General features: G+C 41.0%; 1 protein-coding gene across 1 annotated transcript; it reads left to right on the top strand.

The window, feature by feature from the left end:
* Positions 1–877: 877 nt before the first annotated feature.
* prkacab (protein kinase, cAMP-dependent, catalytic, alpha, genome duplicate b) lies at positions 878–20142 on the top strand. Its single transcript, XM_072384454.1, has 11 exons — positions 878–1538; positions 3130–3191; positions 5098–5226; positions 6890–6988; positions 12741–12823; positions 12981–13107; positions 14878–14973; positions 15222–15344; positions 16534–16593; positions 16677–16781; positions 16876–20142. The coding sequence occupies exons 1-11, from the start codon at positions 1493–1495 to the stop codon at positions 16999–17001; spliced, it is 1056 nt and encodes a 351-aa protein (XP_072240555.1). The 5' UTR covers positions 878–1492; the 3' UTR covers positions 17002–20142.
* The last annotated feature ends 126 nt before the right edge of the window (positions 20143–20268 follow it).

Raw genomic sequence — 20268 nt, forward strand, 5'->3', positions numbered from 1 at the left:
TTCTGAACTGACCAAGATGTCACAATGTGTAGGCCTTGTTTTTTGGTTGTTTAAGCCTCTTATACTCTAAGTAAGGTGGTTGCACAGCCCTAATATGATATTGTAAGAGTTGAATGTGGAATTATTTTATTTTTAAACCAATTCCAGCTAAAAATAGGAGTAAAGTCCTAAGGATATTCAGATGCAAATCTGTGTGAAATTGTGCCCTTTGATGACCATGATAACAAAAGGCCCTTGCGCCTCAGTGAAATTATCCAGGTGGAGGGGTGACGATAGCAAGGATGTAGCGGAAGGATTCAGGCTGACGGTCCGGCTCTGGTTGTTTCCACCCAACACCAGTAGTTAAAAATACTGTTTTACTACCTCAGACTAATTTCTCACCAAATATCCCAGCGAAATATGTAGAAGTCCTCCCTGGTAGACTCTGCTGCGCGTGTGTTAAATTCTGACCAACATTTCTAAAAATAGCTCGTGGTTGACGTCACTTAGCCAAACGTGTTTCAGTCGCTTGGCGGAGATGAGGGAAAGAGGGGGGTGTTTTTTTTTTTCTTGTCCTCCTCTCGGAGGGAAGGGAGGGGGCATTGCTGTCAATCGCAGCTGATAGCCAATAAGCATCTTCGCATTCACCGAGATTCCCACGGTCCGTCCTCATCACGCCAATGGAAGACAGAAACCAGAAAAAGTGGGCGCGTACGTTGTCGGGAGGAAAATAATCGGTGACGTTCCTCTCACTCCGTTTTGTGTGGGGCGGTAGGACGCTGCTGCTGTTGTTGATGGATTTCCAAGGGCCAATCACAGCGGTCTATTTCTCACCGCCGTAAAGAGGCGACCAATCGGCAGACTAGGTGGAGCTGTCAATCAATCTCGGCAGTAGGCGGGACGTTCATTCGGCTGTAGTTCCGTCATCTCGCTCGTCTCCGAGGCTACGGGGGTCCAATGTTGATTTAGGTGAATTGTCGTCGTTGTCGGACCTCGCCGAGGTTTAATTTTTTTTAAAGCTGGGTTCGGTAACGCAAAGAGGGAGGCTTTCTCTTCAGAAAATAGCATCCCCGCCTCTGGCATCGTTGTTTTTTGTACTGGGGAAAGGTGGGGAGCCGGGGGGAGGGGGGGCTCGTTTGGCGGGGGCTGCAAGCAGGGACAAGCGAAGACTGTATCCTCCGTGTCCAGGCCAAGTGCGCCCAGCTCGGCCTGAGAGGGTCCAGTGCAGCCCTAATAGCCGAGATACCTCAACGACAGCTCATCTTGGATCTAACTTCCATACTGGTCACCGGTTGTGGATGAGCGCGGAAAGAGTGAACCCGCCTAACTAGCCCGTCTCGCCGCGGCGCGCCGCATTAGCAGCTGTCAGGCTATTAAAGAGCAAGACCGCGGAGTTAACGCTCCGTACTGCTGGATTTAGGAAATACCGTTCAGATCTAATCGAGATTAGACCGGCTTGAGAAGGCTGCGGGGCGGCCAAAAGCCACGGATCGCCCGTTGAGAGGTTGTCATCATGGGCAACGCGCCCACGGCTAGAAAGGGCAGCGAGATGGAAAGCGGTGGGTACCGTCGCCAGCATACATCCATCCACCTGCTCTGTTACAGCCTTATGAAATGACCGGAGACGATGTGACTCTGCGGGCTGCGTTAGCTTCACATAGCGAGCCGCACACTGGCTGTTTCCTGATTTCTTATTCATTCATCTATTTATTTTAAGATCCTCTCATCCACTTGTAAACGCCAAAATGCTTGTAATAAACGAATCAGACATATAAATCTAGTAAGATCTGAGGGTACCAAATTACGTTGCTCTGTTTCAGTCCATGTGAATGATATACATATTGATGTAAAGATCTCTGATATGCAGGCTCACCTTTGGACATGGCATTCATCAGTGGATGCAATGAAACAGGATGTAGTGCTGATTCCCCAGCCATGCAATTTCATACAATAAGCTGCAGTAATTTTGGCATCTCCACTTCCTCTTGGGCTGTATCTTGGCAAGATCACAACGAGCTATGTGTCAGGTATTTCCTGAACACTCTGTGCCTGTTGCTCTCTGGAAGGAGATGGTGCCTTCAGATGCTCAGGGACTGTGCTGTTTGGTTGAGCTACTGGTTTTATTGTAATGTAAATTCAGCGAGAGATTGCTGTTACTCAGATTGATTGGACTGTGGTGACGACAGTGGTTGTGATTTACTTGGACTTTTGTTGTTTTGTTTTGTTTTTTTTTTTTTTACCAAAAATGAACTAAATCTCATGTAAGCGAGGCATGAGGAATTGCTATGGATACGTATCTGGTGCTCAAGTCATCCTGCTTATTGTTTAACTTGATAGTTCACACATGTTACCAGGGAGTGTGTAGGTGTGCGCTGCAACATCCCATTGCTTTTCTCTAAGCCAGATACGCTTTTCTTTTGCCAAATTCGCAAGAAAATGGGGATGCCATAAAGAGTGTGTGAGTTACACAAACAACGACTGCCCTGAGCACCGTTTTCTGCGTGTGTGCTTGGATTTAAACTCTTAGAAGAAAGGGATCTTTGAATCACGTATTGCTGGATCACATTTCAAGTGTGCACCAATTATGTTGCTCTCCTGTTCCCTCTTGGTTGTTTTGCACGCACGCCGTAAAGAATCGCCACCACTAACGGTCCTTAACTTCAAGAAGACTCACCTTGCTGCCATTAGTTGTTGTTTTAGTTTAAAAAAATCATTTTTTCTTTACGAGCACTAAAGCACCGAATCATACTGTCTTCTTTGGGGCATCTGGATTTGTTGTGCCTTGAGTTTTAAGATTGAATGTAGTTCATGCTGTTTTACTGAATTTGTATTCATGCACATGATTAAGATTGGATGTTTAGAACCAGGTTGGCACTGGTTGGCACTCATTGACTGTTGTCGTGTTGTGTGTCAAATCAAAGTTGCTAGTTATTGCTAAAGGGAATCTATGCATTCGACGGAGATGAGTCTACTAATGTTAGTAAAAATCAAATGTGATTTCAACTCATACTCTTTGTGTTTGACTTCAGAAAATATTCTTGGGCTCTTAGATGTATTTATTTATTTTTGTGTGTAGTTTCTTTCACTTTACTTACAGATAACTCAACCTTTCCTTCTGTAAACTCTGGTGTTTTTCATTTTCTCTTACAGTCAAGGAGTTCCTTGCTAAAGCCAAAGAGGACTTCCTCAAGAAGTGGGAAAATCCTGCACAGGTTCGTGCTAGCCCATATGATTTCAGCTAACCGTGTTGAAGTTTATTACACAAAAAACTCCTTTCTGGGTTTTTTTCTCCAATATGTATTGAATTAGTTGACTGTAAACATGATCAACATTTAAATATGTTGAAATCGTTATTAAAAATGTACATTTACTGTCATTTACCAGTTTACATACACAGATGACTGCATGGATTAGAAATTTAGAAAATGAGCGTGTACATTAAGCCAGAAATTCTTGATTTGAAATGAAAACCCACAAAATAGTTTGTCTATTTTTTTTTATTTTAAATGAACACTTCACTGAACAAATGCAGATTTGCTTATTTTAATAGTACAATTGACCGACACCTGTAATTTAGGCTTTTTTCCATCCAAATTTTTCATATTGAGGCTGCATCATACAATAAAACAGAAATAACAGCCTATGTCATTTCCAAGGTTGAGCATAACATGAAATGAGGTATAAAAAAAAATCTGTGACCATTACCAGGTTTCAAAATTAGATTAATGCAACCTCAGATAAACAGCACATGTCATATTACACCAGGTCATTGTTTTTAGTCAACAAGTACGGTACTATGTCAAACTGCTGAAGGAGTGTGTGAACAACTAAGTACACTTATAGGAATCAAGAGGGCAAGTAGCAGCCAGGTGCTGCTGATCTAAGGGACTTGATTCATTGATCATCTGCAGGTATGATCACCTCTACTTAAGCATCAGTTTTTTTGCGGCATTCAGGTGTGTGTTAATTCGATGCCAAGGAGGAAAGACATCAGCAATGATCTTAGCGAGGCAGCCCTAACCCCAGAGAGCCACCTCTTGCTACACTTAAGCCAGTACCTGTCTCTCAGCACTGTTTGCGGTATTGATGTGCTCTCTTGAGGAAACAAGCCTCATTATTTCAAGATGACAAAATAAATTCATCTGTCATCGTGACTAAACAATCCTCATTATCTGGAGATGACATAATAAACCAATTACCTTGAGGAAACAAGCCTAGTATAACCATAGTATTAGTATAGGAGAGTATTCGCTATAACAAGATTAATTTGCCCATTAGCACAACAAAACAACCTTTGTTATCTCGAGATAGAAAGACACTTGTAATTAAGTTGTGATCTTGCAATAATGATATGAAATAAATGTTTCACTCACGGCCTCTCCTGGCTTGATGTTGCATTCAACTGATTTTAAGACCTGGTAAAGGCCACACGATGGCCATATGTTTACACATATGTACATTTTGGGAAAATATACCGAGCACTTTTTGACTCTGATTGTTGATTTCAGTTAGACTCGATGCTGCAATGTCCCTACGGCTGCTCTGTACTGATGTGCACAGATTTCTCTCTCAGATATTGCAGTATGTAGTAAAGGGTGTCAAAGTTATCGTTTCCAGTCTAATGAAGATGGTTCTGATGCAGCGTTTCCATTGAAACCGTGTATTGACTCCAAACATCAGTCGCAGCTGATCAGTTACAGAATGAAAAACAGACGTTTGATTTTGACTGATCAAGCTTTGAAAATGGACACGTTTATATGTATTTTTTAAGTTATAAATGTTGTGTAGATGTAAATCAGGATGTATTTTTTACAGGCTTATTAGAGAGTATTATTGAATATGAATGTAACTTAATATTCAGTGTATGTGCAATATATCTACTTTGCAGACATATATGTTCACGCTGTAAATGTGTTCTCATAGATCTCATATACCACCTTTTTATATAGATGACACTGATACTTTATATAGTATGCATAATGCAGCGTCAGTAAATCCTAAATGAGAACTGAATATGAGCCAAGGACTACTTGAAAATAAATATTCATTCTTACAACACAACCCCCACCATCCTATTTTCACAATAATCTGCTCACCATTTTTGTCTCGTGTGCTCAGAACACTGCTTGCCTGGAGCAGTTTGAGAGGTTGAAAACACTGGGCACGGGCTCGTTTGGCCGTGTTATGCTGGTGAAGCACAGAGAAACGGGACAGCATTACGCCATGAAGATCCTCAATAAGCAGAAGGTCAGTCTGGGCCAGGAGTCGTCGGGGTCACGGGGGGGATGGTGGTGCTCCGATGTGTTTGTCACCTGCGGGCACTCGTGGCGAATGGTCCCTACTGGATGCTTGTATGAAACATGGAAATGTCATTCATCTGCCGCCACCCATGAAACTCTGAAGTATCTCACGGATGCTGTGAAAGAGCCCGGAGCTGTTTTTGCAGAGACCGAAATACTGCATAGGTGTAAGCTAGATTTAAATCCTCTTGTGCTGAATCAGGCATCACCCTGAGTTGTTGTCTTTATGCAGATCCCACCAAATAGAGTAATTAAGAGGAAAACTGTGGCTGCATTTTCTCTTATTAAATCAGTTGTGTTTTTAGATTTAAAGAAATAAATTAATATCCTCCAGATTGTTCTTACTAGACTCATGCAAAGAGTTATGGAACACTGTCTCTGTAAAGTAGTAACTGATGTGCAGCACAGACCAAAAACATGGAGGTTAGTTCAAATGGTCACCAAAAACTAAATTATTAACAGTCAGTAAATATTAGTTATCAGGAGACTAACTTAAATGTCTGTAAGGTGGTTGAAGAGTTCAGATACATTAACTCCATGGGAATTTGACTGTTTTTCCCAAAGTTAGAAGCCAGTAATACCTTAAGTCTGACCATTTATGTGTTAAACATTGGCTGGCAAATCTCAATATGTGGTTATCTCGGCTGACTTTCCAAGTGTGTATGGAATTAAACATTATAATCATTATTCTGTAGGCATCCAGGAATTTAGGAAGTGCAAAAAGGTGGATTTAGTTTAGTTGTTTTTTACTCTCAGTTGTTATCTATAAACCTCAACCGCTGGATAAGCAGATAAATGGACTGCATTTGTAGAGCTCTTTTCTGGTCTTGTTTACCACTCAAAGCTCTTTTACACTACAACATTCATCAATTTGTGCATCAACACTGTAATCTATAAGGATATACAGTTCTACTCACACTCTCACACCAGTGACCCTCCAATTGGGAGACAACTGCTCTGAGCTACAGCCGCCCAAACGCGATAAATCCACCATGAATATCTGGTGCGATGTGCAATGAACCTGTTTTCACATACCCTAAGTCTCGTAATTAGGCTGTTGTGACATCAAGAGAATTTTTAAACTGTTGTTTTAGAAAACCAAGCCTCTGACGCTGGGGCATTGTGCCACATTTTTTAAATATTTTTACATGCATCAGGTGTGAAAACTAATCTGTCATTGAAAGCACAGTTTGCCAAATGAGATATGTTTCTGACAAAAATAATCATTTATTTATTATTCATTTGTTAATATTGTACTGTTTTTGAATAACTTGAATATTATATTATTAAGGGGAACCATCGCTTTTGTCTTTCTTAACTCCCTTTTTAAGGCAAAAAACACACTATGTAGTTTTTCCTCAGACAGAAAAACTACTTAACACCTTAGCACAGCAACAGTGCATCATTAGCAAAGTTTCAACAGTGTTGAGAGCCAGTGTAAAGTTTAATTTTAAGTTTAAGTTGTCATATCAGGAGCTGTCAGTTCTGTATCTGTACGTCACAGTCAGATGACGTAATGCTGCTCTTATTAAACATGGGTCCTTTTTACGTTTTAGGCTACAAAATACAGTCTGTCTCTTTCTCCATTCTTATCTCTGTCTTTGTTTCAGGTGGTGAAACTCAAGCAGATAGAGCACACTCTGAATGAGAAGAGGATTCTTCAGGCTGTCAGCTTCCCTTTTCTTGTGCGGTTAGAGTACTCATTCAAGGTAATGAGAACTTTTGAAGTTGTGTGTATACAAGTATGTGTGCGTGTGGTCGTGTGTTGATGGTGAGGATCAAGCATCACTCCACCCTCCCAAGTGGTCTCAGGCCCAGTCCTGATTCCCAATCTTGTCCACATTCACCCATTCACTCAGCCATGTCCCTCCTTTTTGCAGAGTTAATGTGCCATTTTCTTTTGGAGATCAAGGACTAGTGTTTACCTAGCCCCTCGTCAGGGGCATTGTGGGCCATTTGGCTGGCAAGATGACAACTAGATATCCAAAAGAAAAAGAAAAGGTACAACTACCCTACCTGTAAGGATGAAAAATGGAGGGGTAGGGCCAAGGGTGAATGGGAATTGGGATTTACTCTTATTGTTTCACTATGAAAGTGAAAAAATAAATCTTGGATGATCCGGTAAGTATTTGCCTTCAACATGAGTGCAGAATTACTCCCTGCTTTGCTCTTATTTGAAGGGACCCTGACTAATATGGGATGTATGGCTTATTAATCTTTGGTTTGTGTACATACATATACACAAAACATATATATGTAAATATGTAAGCATTATTAGAGAATCCTACCACTCATACAGTAGTCTGCCATTGTTGTTTACAGTGTCTTATGAGCTACAATGATGTCAGCTGAGAATAAGTTGACTTCAGTTCGGCCTCATTTCGAGCCCAATCAGTGGTGAAGACAACACTGAAGACATTACTTGAAATACACACCAAGATGAAGAAGATCCGAGAAGTTTGAAGGCAACAGCTGCCAGTCATTACCAACAGGATACCACATCTCGCTGTCATCAGCGAGTATGATCAACAAATTGTAGCATTTTGTGGAGGGGGGAGTAACTTATACTGAGGGCAGTTTGATGCTGGTAATGCAAAAACTCATAGGACCATGTTGTGTTTGAACGTTATTATAGTTTCCAGGTTTGAATGGTAGAGAACAGCGTCACATTTCACACTGTCCAACAGTGACTGAGGGTTGCAAAGGAAACGGTGAGGCTCAGGCAGTGTTCGTGGATAAAGGTATGTTGAATAGGGCATAGTGCACTTGGCTAGCTCCAGTGTGTAGGACAGTGAACCACATTATGATGAAACTTGAACTTGCTTGTCAACCAGCAGAACTTATAATAGAAATGGAAATTATAGCAAGCGACCGGTTATAGGGTTTTGCTGCCACTTGGGGGCAGTATCAGAAATGTGGAATATTCCCAATTTTAAGTCTGCTCTTGGTTGTGTTGGTGATGTTGTTGGTGCTTTAGCTGTTCTATGCTTTGGAGAAGACCAAATAAAGTGAATAGACATCTGCTTTGTGGTGGAGTGAAACTAAGTGTTGGAAAAATTTAGATATTCCAGTGCATCTGTTGTCTGTGCTTTTCACTTGTGCTTCTTTTCTTTCTTTATTATTTTTTTTCTTTTTAGTTTTGTCCTCTTTGTAGTGAAATTGGCCTCTCCAAGCTCACGCTGGGTCCAGCCAACTTTTAGCCACTCAATCAATGTGTAGCATGTTGCTAAAATGTTGGCTTTTTGGAGGAATGCATGTCCGTCTGTCTTTGTTGAAAAAGATGGATTTCTGCAGGATCTGAGAGGAACATAGATGGATAGATGGATGCCTTCATGCAAGTATTAACAGGTCCTACAGGTTGTTTCTAGTCTAATGAAGATGGCACCAAAACAAAGTTCCCATTGAAAGTATTAATCGAATCCAAATATCAAGGAAGATCTGGTGTGAACACTGCTGCGGGTCTGTAGAAATCTCTGACTACATACTTTATTTCTCTTGTTGCCATTCATCTGGAAACTACAACCAAAAGCATCACGTAGCACAATCAAAATTTTGCTGCAAGCAAGTAAAATTGGAATATCATTGAAACTACAACTGTCGACTGTGGCCAGATGATAACTTCACTTACCCAGAATGCATTGGGCACATAAAGTAATAGCGAGCTCTGTTATTCAAAATATGTGATGTATTTTTGTAAATCTCTAACATATTTGGAGCATTAGAGCATTTTAAGGCTTCTTTTTAAGCAAAACATGCTTCACTGTCTTATTATTTGTTTATCACAGTCTGACCAGCTGTAATTGATCTGTAATGTTGACAGTAATGTGTCACTCTTTGTGGTAAAATAGTAAGATACCAATGTCTCTTTTTAAGAGTAACAATTACAGTTACTGCTGTAACAAAGAGATATAGTATTCATCATGTTTTCTTCAAGCAGTTTCTTTTAATAGAGACTTCTCATGCTTTAATAGTATGCGTAACTAAAATACATACAAATGCTTACATACAGAACAGAGGGCTCATCATTGAACTTGTTGGAATATAATACTGAAAACTTTATTTATTTTCAAGTTGTTGGGGGGGTTATTAAGTTTAAGTGGCTTCAAAATTTGAGCTCTGAGTTCTCAAGCAAGGAAGGTGCTACATCCACCATCGTTTTCTTATTTAGACATTCAGTAGTCCAAAATTAGCAATTGTTCTGAGTCAAACTGAGGGGAAATTTCCTGCTTTTAAGGTGCTGAACGCTGCACCGTGCTCAGCAGCTTGTTACTAAGTTTGTCTGTTGTTTTGTGCTAAGCTGGTACTCTTCGCTGTCTAAAGTGCTTTTTTTGCTGTAAGCGGTAAAACTATCAGATGTGAATTCAAATAGGCCAAAAGAAGCCAAAGAGAGAGGGTTCCAATTATTTGGAAGTTTGTCACAACAACCAACAATTTATACTATACGTTCACACGTCACTGTCAACAATTACAGATGACAAATTAAAATAAAAGCACAATAATTGCACCCTTGATTGAGGGGATCCTGCAGTTCTCTTTGGAGTGTTTCACTCTCGTGATTTACCACCTTCGAAGTGAGAATCAATGCAAATGAATACAAAGCACTTGCAGAATATGTTTTGAAAGAGTGGTGTTCTGTCCCTTCTGGAGATTTCCTTACTTTTAAGTGCAATGTGAAACTGTTTAATTGGCATTCAGTCATGTGTCATATGACCCTTTCGTTATTGCAGATGCAGCTCGATGGGAACACAACATCTGGGGGCAGATGCTGTGCTCAGGGCTACACGAGTGGGCACAGTTTATCTTTTTCTTTACTAAAACACACATTTACGTCTCATGTGGAGGAGGAAAAATTGACAGCATCGACTTGCAGGCAAAAAGTGACAAGACTGATCGATTTCTACTAGGGCTGCCACAAATGATTATTTTAATAGTAGACTTATCACCGATAATTTTTTTCGATTAGTCGACTAATCGGATCATACATATATTGAATGTAAAACATACAGCTTATCGCACCAGGATGCAGCTGCTCTTATAGAACCATCATTATCTTTCAGCTTGGAGTGTTTAAGGTAGATGCTAACTAAAAAAAGAAAATATCATAGTTCATTAACCCTTTCATGAAATATACACCTTGTTGCAACAAACAATTATTTAACTATGTAGCAAACACACAAAAATAAATACTTACGTTTTTTTTTTTTTCTTTCCTTCATTTGTCTCCGGCATCAAAAACAGCTGCATTTAAATCAAATGAGGTAGGCACCTGAAACGAAGGAATTATTCACAAAAAGTTTTAGTTTCACTGACTCAAATATAACACCAACATGTTCAGTATGGACTCAGTCAGGACATTTGCTTGCTGAGGTGTGCATGTAGCTAGCTTTGTAACAAAGCCGTCCATTGAAGATGAACATACTTTTTTAGCACTGAAACATAACGTTAGAAAACATTAGCATTCCTATTCAAACACATCAGTGCTATAACGTTACAGAAAACACATGAAATATGTGTGCTAAGACTAATTAATCAAATCGTCATCGCTAATGTTAACGTTTACAGCTATCAGTTTGAGTAAGTAGCAAGTTAATTCTCTGTTTATGCTAATTTTAGCAGCTAACTAGCCAGTTAGCTTACCAAGATGACGATCCCTCTTCACAATCAGCCACAACAACATGCTTCCTTTTCAGGTGCTCGTGCATTGCCGTTGTGCTGCCGTGGAAGGCAAATTCTGCTTTACAGATATTGCATTGCACACATTTATCTTTAGTTTTGCTCCCACACTTTTGAGCTCTGTTGCCGGGTAGCCATGATACCGGAGCCCGTCTGGTTTAACTTCCTGTGACATCACGGCTGACCCCGGTTACCACTACTGCGCATGTGTGTCAAGGACAGAAAGGCAGAGGCAGCAGTGGAAGGTGCTGCAGCAGTTTTGAGAGAAAAACCAAGTTTGAAAAAAAAAAAAAAAAAACGATGAATCGGCTATTACATTAGTCGTCGACAATTTTAATAGTCGACATAATCGTGACTTGTCGACTAATCGTGGCAGCCCTAATTTCTGCCTAACTGCTGGATGACTGGCAGCTCCCTATCTGGCCCTCTATTTGTCCTACCTACCCTCCCTACGTACCGTACTAGTTACAGGCTTGTCCCCTTGGCGGTATTTGTAGTTACTGACTGATTCTTAATACACTTTGAGAGTACAAAGGGTGAATTACAACTGATGGGAAATGATTTAGTTTGGTTAAAACCTATTTCTTTTGGTGTTAAAATGTCATAATAAAATAAACGCCAAGAGCTTCTAAGGCACAGGTCAGAGACATGTGAAGTTGGTTTTACCTTTAATGTCTCACCCTCAATACTTGATCTGATCCATGTTTAACATGAAACACATGCAGTTTTGTCTAAATTGGGAACTATGTCTAACTTGTAATCAAACTATCTTTAAATACCTCTGCCAGGTATTTATGGGGATCTTTTGTATCACCCGCAGAAAGCTTTATCAGTTGTTTGTCCGGTCTTTAGTTATAATGAAATCTTACCACTTTCTTTTGTCTTGTTAGTGGTAAGTTCCATGTAATTGCCGTAGAATCAATATTTAGCTTTTCTGATGTAATCTTTATTACTTCTGTTACTGTTGCCAATCCTATTAACGCTGTGTCATCAGCAGTGTAGAGCGAAGTTTATCTGCCATGTGAGCAGTTGTCAGTGGCAATTTGTACCCACACAAACTATCCCAGCTGATGGCCATACTTACTTACATGGCCTTACTCAGGTTAAGCTGTTCAGATGCACCTGGATGTTCAGGGATTGAATATCCTAGACGCCTTAAATAAACCTATTACGGTAACCGTCCATGTGTGTCGTTCCGCACACAGATGGAGGAGTCAACAATAAACACAAATCAACTCTGCTTGTTGGAGTGTATCAATATATAGGTTGATTTATTGACAGAAATGGAATATAATCGTATTTATTCATGTGGCTTCACATGAAAATAACATTTGTTATGTGTTCATAATCTTGAAATGAGAAGTTTCGAGACAGTTTGAGTCACTGCCCTTGACCATTTGGTCAAGCTATTCAACTACAGTAGCCCAGGAGGGACAAAGCAAACACTGGCTGTAGAGCAGATCTTTCAAGTTTATTTGTGGCCATCACAATTTGGTGAAAGGTGGGGCGTAGTAAGTCGGTTGCAATTTGCAGTTTGACCCACTAGATGTCACTACATTGTACACAGTGGATCTTTTATGGTTTTCATGTAGTAATAATTCAGATAGGAGTAGGTGAATGCTCATAGAATTAAATACCATTTTAGTCAGGGATAAACATGTTCATTGTTAGCACAGCTGTCTCTCTTTATTTTCAGTCTATGTCACCCCGTTGGCCATCGTGTCTGTGTGCATTTATACTTGTGAATATGTAACAGAGTGTTACTAACATATGTTTTCCCTTCCCCAGGACAACACTAACCTCTACATGGTGATGGAATATGTGCCAGGCGGAGAGATGTTCTCCCATTTACGAAGAATTGGCAGATTTAGGTGAGTGCGTTTACGCATTGAAGTTCACTGGATTTTGTAGATGTAGATAAAGGACTCTCAGATTGTAATCTATTCAGTTGTATTTCATTCTGACCAGCTCTCTAACGTACACTCCACTTAACTGCCCTCTGTCTGCTCCCCATGTGTGTGTGAACAGTGAGCCGCATGCTCGGTTCTACGCTGCTCAGATCGTTTTGACCTTTGAGTACCTGCACGCTTTGGACCTGATCTACAGAGACCTGAAACCTGAAAACCTGCTCATAGACCAGCAGGGTTACATACAGGTAAATAACCACTGATGCAGTGACCACAAGCATTCTCATGGTCAACACAGTTGTGTTAAGTCCTCTGCACAAAGTGTACAAGGTGCGCCCGTTATGACAGCATATGGTCACAAATCATTGTTAGTCATATTCCTGCAATGAAATCCCAATCCTTGTGTTTATATACATACAAACAACATCCTTGAAGTTTTTTTTTAACCTCTTTGAAGAGCTTCTTGCCAAAGAAGAATCTCCTGACCGGGTCGTGGTCTGACTTCCAGCACAGATCATCTGCACATAGTTCTGACATAATTTCCATCAAAAAGTACACACGTTGCATATTTTTGGTCGATTGATGGAATCAGTTCAGTACAATTCAGTTTATGTAGCACCAATTCACAACGTGTTATTTCAGGGCACCTTACAGAGAAAGTCAGCAAGTTCAAAGTAAGTCCAGTTTGATTCATCCATCCATTTACTATACCCACTTAATCCTTCGGTCAGACCGCGGGGGGCTGGATCCTATCCCAGCGGTCATCGGGCGAGAGGCGGGGTACACCCTGGACAGGTCGCCAGTCCATCACAGGGCCACACAGAGACAAACGAGACAAACCACACACACACCCACACTCTCTCCTAAGTACAATTTTAGCGACACCAGTTAACCGAACATGCATGTTTTCGGACGGTGGGAGGAAGCCGGAGTACCCGGAGAGAACCCACGCATACACGGGGAGAAACCACCACACCACCGTGGAGCCCCAGTTTGATCCAGCCCAATCCAATCTATTTGATTCAAATTCAGTCTGGGAATGTTTTTTTTTACCCCATTCACTTCAATCTACAGCCATACCTTTCTGGAATTATTCTCTGTTGTCTTAGCACACAGCCTAATTTGTACTAACCCTGACTGAACATTGGTATATCAGTTGAAAGGTTTAAGTTCTTCCAACTTGCATGGGAAAGAGTTTGATTTTATCATTAAGGTCCAGTCCATTAATATCACTGGTTGAAGAAGGAACAACAAAAAAAAAGGAAGCTTTGAGTACTCTGACAAGTATTTAGATTGTATCTCAGTCTCACTGTCTTTGGACTGATTTCATCAATGCAGCTGATACCTTCTCCTGTTTCTTCTATTTGTAACTGTCCATTTGTTCCGTCTGCATGTTGTAACAGTACCTGTAACAGTTTTCAGCCACAGCTGCTTTTTCTTTCATCCTATAATGTTGTCTGTGTGTCTGTGGGTGTCATCGTGGCGGACTGTCCTTTAGGTTACACCTGCCAGAGGCAGTTTTAAACGTTTAATTGTTTATTTGTCTGTTTGCCTTGATGTTTTTTTGCCGCACCACGCCTGTCTCTGAAGTCGGCCTTCTTTTTGGGTTAGGTCACAGCTGCACACTTGTAAAAGTTTCTAACTGATTCCTGACACGGTTGTGGTTAGATGGACAGTAAACCACAGCTGCTCTCTGTCAGTTCAGACTACAGGGGGAGTTTTTTCACGACTACGTTTAGCCGTGGCGACACACAAGCACACTCATCCAGAAACCCTTAGAGCTGGTGATAAAGGTGTTTTCCCCTCACCCTTACTCTATGATGTTACTCAAATAGTTAATAGTGCACATGCTGATGTTCTACCGTCACATTGGCGCCGTCTTGTATCACGGATTGTGCCACCCTCTTGTGGTTAACTGTGAAATAACTGATGGTAATTTATTCCCATTGCTGCTCCATGATGTCTTAGTTTGCTCTGAAACTCTCTTTATCCACCTTCTTTTCCTGATTGTCTCCCAGGTTACAGATTTCGGCTTCGCCAAACGTGTAAAGGGCCGGACCTGGACACTGTGCGGCACCCCAGAATATCTGGCCCCAGAGATTATCCTCAGCAAGGTGAGCCAGCTTTGTTTCTCACAGAGAGAAGAGTTTGAAATTGGTTTTGTAATTATTTAAGGAAGATTAGTTCAAACCTTAAAGTGGAAACAAGTAATTAAAGTTCAGTTTTACAGATTCAGAGCCAAATATTTGCATATGTTATTTAAGATCACGCATGATAGAAAGGCCATGAACAAAAGCATTGGTTTAAATTTGATCCTCTGTAACATCGTGTAACAGGGATGCTTGTCTATCCATCCCTCCAGGGATATAACAAGGCAGTGGACTGGTGGGCGCTGGGTGTACTCGTGTACGAGATGGCAGCAGGGTATCCACCTTTCTTTGCTGATCAGCCTATTCAGATCTATGAAAAGATCGTATCAGGAAAGGTGAGTTTGACTGTCCCATTATCAGTTTTGGCTTTTCATCATCTGTATTATTTGGTGTTTGAGGTGACAATATCTAACTTTTGGCATATAAAAACGAAGAGTGGTGCGATTTTCTCACAGATAGCCCTTTCAGTGTCGAGTCACTTTGTTTTCGTTTTAATTGTGGTGGAAATGGTGGAAATTTTATTCATAAGTAATCAATTACACTGGGCGGTTTTAAGTTTTCCTAAAAAGCTCTCACATTAAAGAAGTTTTTTTTTTGTTTGTGGCCTTCAGTCTGAATGGGTGAAGCTAGTCTTTCAAGTTCATGGTCCTGTAAAATGTATCCAACTGGATAAATCTGCACGAGGCAGGCTTATTTTCCCTCATACCTCTAAATTATTAGGAGCTGTAGCCACTCACCCTCAGTTGAGTGGAAATTTGCTTCTGAGGGTCAGGTCTGCTATGAACTGGAAGCAGCTGGAACACCCGAGTCACTGAAAGGAGTTTCTGCACCAAAAATGATAACTTCCGTCTTGACTATTTTCTGCTGCTGATCACACGGATAAAGATACAAATTCATGGTCATATAAGACAAAGATTCAATAGTCGCATGTGTGTTTGGAGAATAAAGGTGAGTACCTGCTGTTGGTCATGATGGTGGTTGCCTCATATTCTGTGTCTGTTTTGCTGTGGGAGGAACTGGGAGATCAAACCGACTGACTGGAAAATGAAGAAATGGGGTTATCTCCACCTGTGGATGTTTCAACAGAACAATGAGCCCAAGCACTCATTAAAACTGGTTGAAAAATACTGCTAATTTTACGCTTTTAGAGGTGACTTAAGACCTATCAGAAATATGTGGATTGAGCTTCGAGGGTTGTGGGTCCTTGTTAATAAAAACAACAAATGTCATTCATCTCCACCAATGTTGCTAAAAAGAGTGTTCAAATATTAACCAGTATTCTTCCAGAAGCTTCTTGGATGAGATGCTGAATCACTACTGTCACACCAAATAGTTTCTTTATTTCTTTCTTTCTTCCTTTGTTTTTTTCCGGTTAAGATCTATGCTGTTGAGTCAGTCTGCCCCAAAAATAGAGAGTTTAAACAGATAGTTGAAAACTCAAGATTTCCATGACATTATTGTCCATGACGATAGGATGGGAACCTTTGACCCGTACTCTAACTGCTCCCAACTCTTCGTCCTTAGGTCCGTTTCCCATCTCACTTCAGTTCAGACCTGAAGGACCTCCTGAGGAACCTGTTACAGGTGAAAGCAAATGTCTGATGCCAAAGTGTAAACTGCTTTGCCTTAAGGCCAGCGTGATAAAAATGTGTCGCTATTGTCCTCAGGTGGATCTCACAAAACGTTACGGGAACCTCAAAAACGGTGTCAACGACATCAAGGGACACAAGTGGTTCGCAACCACTGACTGGATTGCCATCTACCAGAAAAAGGTATGCAGTAGTCTCTATGCTTTGAAAGCATGTGTGACTTTGCTTGTACAGGCTTTTCTCTTTACCGCGTGCCTTTTTTTTGCTTTGCTTTTAGGTGGAAGCTCCCTTCGTCCCAAAGTTTAAAGGACCAGGCGACACCAGCAACTTTGACGACTATGAAGAGGAGGAGATTCGCGTCTCCTTCAGCGAGAAATGTGCCAAGGAATTTGCTGAATTCTAGAGTTAGAGAGCAAGAGAGGAGGAAAGAGGGAAGTAGGGAGATACAAAGGTAGGCTGGTCAAGTGGGAGACACGAGGAGAGAGTCCAGTCTCCTGCTCAAACACAAGCACCAGCTACAAAAAGAGGAAAAATGGGATAGAAGCGAGAAGAAGAGAGAGGAGACTGATAACCAGCAGTGTTGCCTTTTCTGTTGTGTCTCTGTCTTATTTTATTTATTATTCTGTCTTATTTATGAATCCCTTTATAATGAAGCTGTTTCATGGGTGTCGGGAACCCCACTAATTTAGACTTGCCTCTACACATTTTCACCCAAGATCTTCCCGTTCATGTAACTGTATCATTCATCTTTTATTCTTTTTTATTTTGTCCCACAAATTAGAGAAATCAGCCTGTGATGATCCACTCCGATTCGTTAGTCGTTACAGGGGGCCAATGAATCCACACAGAAGTCTCAGTTGAAACTGACAACCGGCAGACCCGCCCCATTCTCAGTGCGCAACACACACTCACACACATATCCACTTAAATGCCCATGTTTTGCAGTGGTTAATCTTAAATTTTTCTTAGATTTAAACACGTTCCCTCCCCTCCCATCACAGACACGATACTTTAACACACGATGGGCCAAAAGACAAAAAGTCAGTTATGTTTGTTGTGTAACTCCATCATTGTTAGCATAGCCAGACTTAGTGCATATCTGCAGTACTCCATTTTTAAATGTTATTAGATAATAGTGGCTCCAATGATAATCATATCACACTAACAAGGAAATATGAATAAGGGAATGGAATTATCTCAGTTTAATGGTGAAAAAGAAAAACACCACATCATAATGGAAACTCAGGTTCGAACATATCACTTAACAGACGTTTATCTACATAAACCTACGGCTCGGCAGGTAAATCTCTAACATAGATTTGAGAATTTAAAGTTCTAATTAAAGTTTTAAAAAGGAACAAAAGGGACTATTTAGACTTTTAGTTAGTGTCTTCCACAGTTTTCCCTTCCAGAAGATTTGATTTTGCTAACTCGACAAGTTTGTTTTCATAGAAGCACTTCCTCACTGAGCCCAGAGCTCGCTTTGTGCTCGAGATGATTCTCCTCGCTCGATCGACCATTTGGCCCTCAACTCTGAAAGAGAACATCTGAGGCAGACTACCTCAAGCTGCTGCTGGCTGGTGGTCATCAGGACTTCCAACAAGTGGCGGACAGCAGTCTGAATAGTGTGCTTTATGTCCACCTCCCCCTGTCACCCGGCACGTAACGCTTTCAAAGCAGGACCACGCTCCATGTAACTGTCTTACACGTTATGGTGACTCTTTTTTTGTTGTTTTCAGTTTTCTTATTTTGTGTGGTGGTGAAGACTTAATGATGACCGGTACTTCACTGAACAAGTTAGGAAAAGAAAGACCACCTAGAGGGGAATAGAGCTAGATCTGTACAACCTCCTGATATGAAATATATAACTAATTGCACCTCAGGTGTTCAGTGTCTCCTTGGTCCATGAGCTATGATGGCGGATTACTTAAACAATTTCCAGAATGGTGGTCACTGTAGGATTTGTTCAGTGAGAATTTATTAGATAAAACCCACTGACACTGGTGTCTTTTTCAGACATTAAAATATCTTTCTTTGTCGCTGTAGTTTGATGCGCCACTATAACCACGATATGCTAATTTGGTACAAACAGCCGCCACGGTTTTCCATCATTTTAAGCTCTGGACATTCTCGATTCCCACAAATGCCTGCTGTCCAAAAAGAGCTCAGAGATAGGAAATATGACAAGCCTGTTCTCAGAATTACACATTTGTAATGTGGAACTGTTTGTGTCGTTTGAAATATGAGGTAACATTGACCCAACATGGAGGGATTTGCAGGGTGGGTTAATCACTTTCACGTTACGGTTAGTCTTGTTTTTCTCATTGTTAATGGCCACATGTGTCTGCTGTGGGGGCCCTGGACCTCTATCTAACACCGTCTCCCCTCCCCGTTTATTGCCCCAGATTTACAGAGTGGTAATTTGGTTTAAACAAAAATGAATAGAGAAGCACAGCATCAGCTCATGCAGTGATGGCCTGACAGAGCCTCTACAGCTATTTATCATTAACCAACAAAAGGCTGAGGTGTGTGGGTCGAGCTCCGAAAATACTGAATCGGACATCTCATGAGATAACGATCACTGTAGTTTGAGCTCTGTCTGAAGTAAATGGGTGATGATATGATATGTTGTTTGTTTTTAATTAGTGTATTTAACAAGGACAGTGCTCACTGATCCACACAACCTAATTTGTACACGAGCCAGTTAGCCTTGAGGCCTTATTTACAGATTAAAATAACATATCTTATAAAATCCTTCACTGTTGTGATAGCCTATTAGGTTGTTGTGTGAGGGGAGCCCTTGAATATAAAGTGTGAAAATCAGGAAATGGACCTGGACCAACACGAAGGCTCCCTTGATGTTGTGCTTCTGTACTGACTCACCTGGTTAAATAGTCGTAAACCAGTTGCCACAGTAAACTGGAGGCTTCTCATTCAAGGGAAACCAACTCGAAACCAAAAGCGTCCCTCATGTCCCCTACTTTTCATTCTCAGTGTTCAACCACTGAGCTTTCTCTCCACCTCTTTCCACGTGAGTGAAACGGCCGACAAGTCAACATTTTACTAAGAAATCTGAAGTCTGAATCATACTCGCAGATAAACGGAGCTGCGAGCTGCATGTCCACGGATAGTCATCAGCTGACTCAGTGATCGTGATGGACTCATTTACTGGACATCATCATTAAATTGTTTCCACCACTTGTTCAGACTTCACATCCTGTATTCCCTTCATGCCAGGTTTAATGTCGACCATCCTGGACAAAATGTTATGATACTCTAATATTATGTGTCTCCTCGATGTTTTTGCAGTGATAAAACTTCAGCTCAATGCAGGCACAATGCTGGTACATACTGTCGCACTTTTTAGGGAAATGAGACCCCGATGTTAACCCCTGCCACACGCGCGCGAGAGAGAGAGAGAAAGAGAGAGACACAGCCGTAACGGGAACCGTCAAAACTCACGGGAACAGTGACATAAAAACACGAAGTGTAATATTTTGCAACATGAGTATCATTCCAATAAAGTTTTACTTGTAAAATTCTACTGAACTCGTCTGTGCTTCTTGGCTGCCGTGTTGTTGTTCAGCGCCTGGAAGTTAGTTTAAGATTGAACTGATGGTGAGGTGTTTGAACGTCCTCGGGGTTTTTTTGCCTTGAGGTCAGGCATTCA

Source organism: Leuresthes tenuis, unplaced genomic scaffold (genome assembly GCF_036924035.1).
Source record: "Leuresthes tenuis unplaced genomic scaffold, fLeuTen1.0.hap1 SCAF_4, whole genome shotgun sequence".
Lineage (NCBI taxonomy): Eukaryota > Metazoa > Chordata > Actinopteri > Atheriniformes > Atherinopsidae > Leuresthes > Leuresthes tenuis.

Coding starts and splice junctions, on each gene's coding strand:
- prkacab (XM_072384454.1), top strand. CDS start 1,493: ATGGGCAACGCGCCCACGGCTAGAAAGGGCAGCGAGATGGAAAGCG. Junction 5,227..6,889: donor AGATCCTCAATAAGCAGAAG/GTCAGTCTGGGC, acceptor TCTTTGTTTCAG/GTGGTGAAACTCAAGCAGAT. Junction 16,782..16,875: donor TTGCCATCTACCAGAAAAAG/GTATGCAGTAGT, acceptor CTTTGCTTTTAG/GTGGAAGCTCCCTTCGTCCC.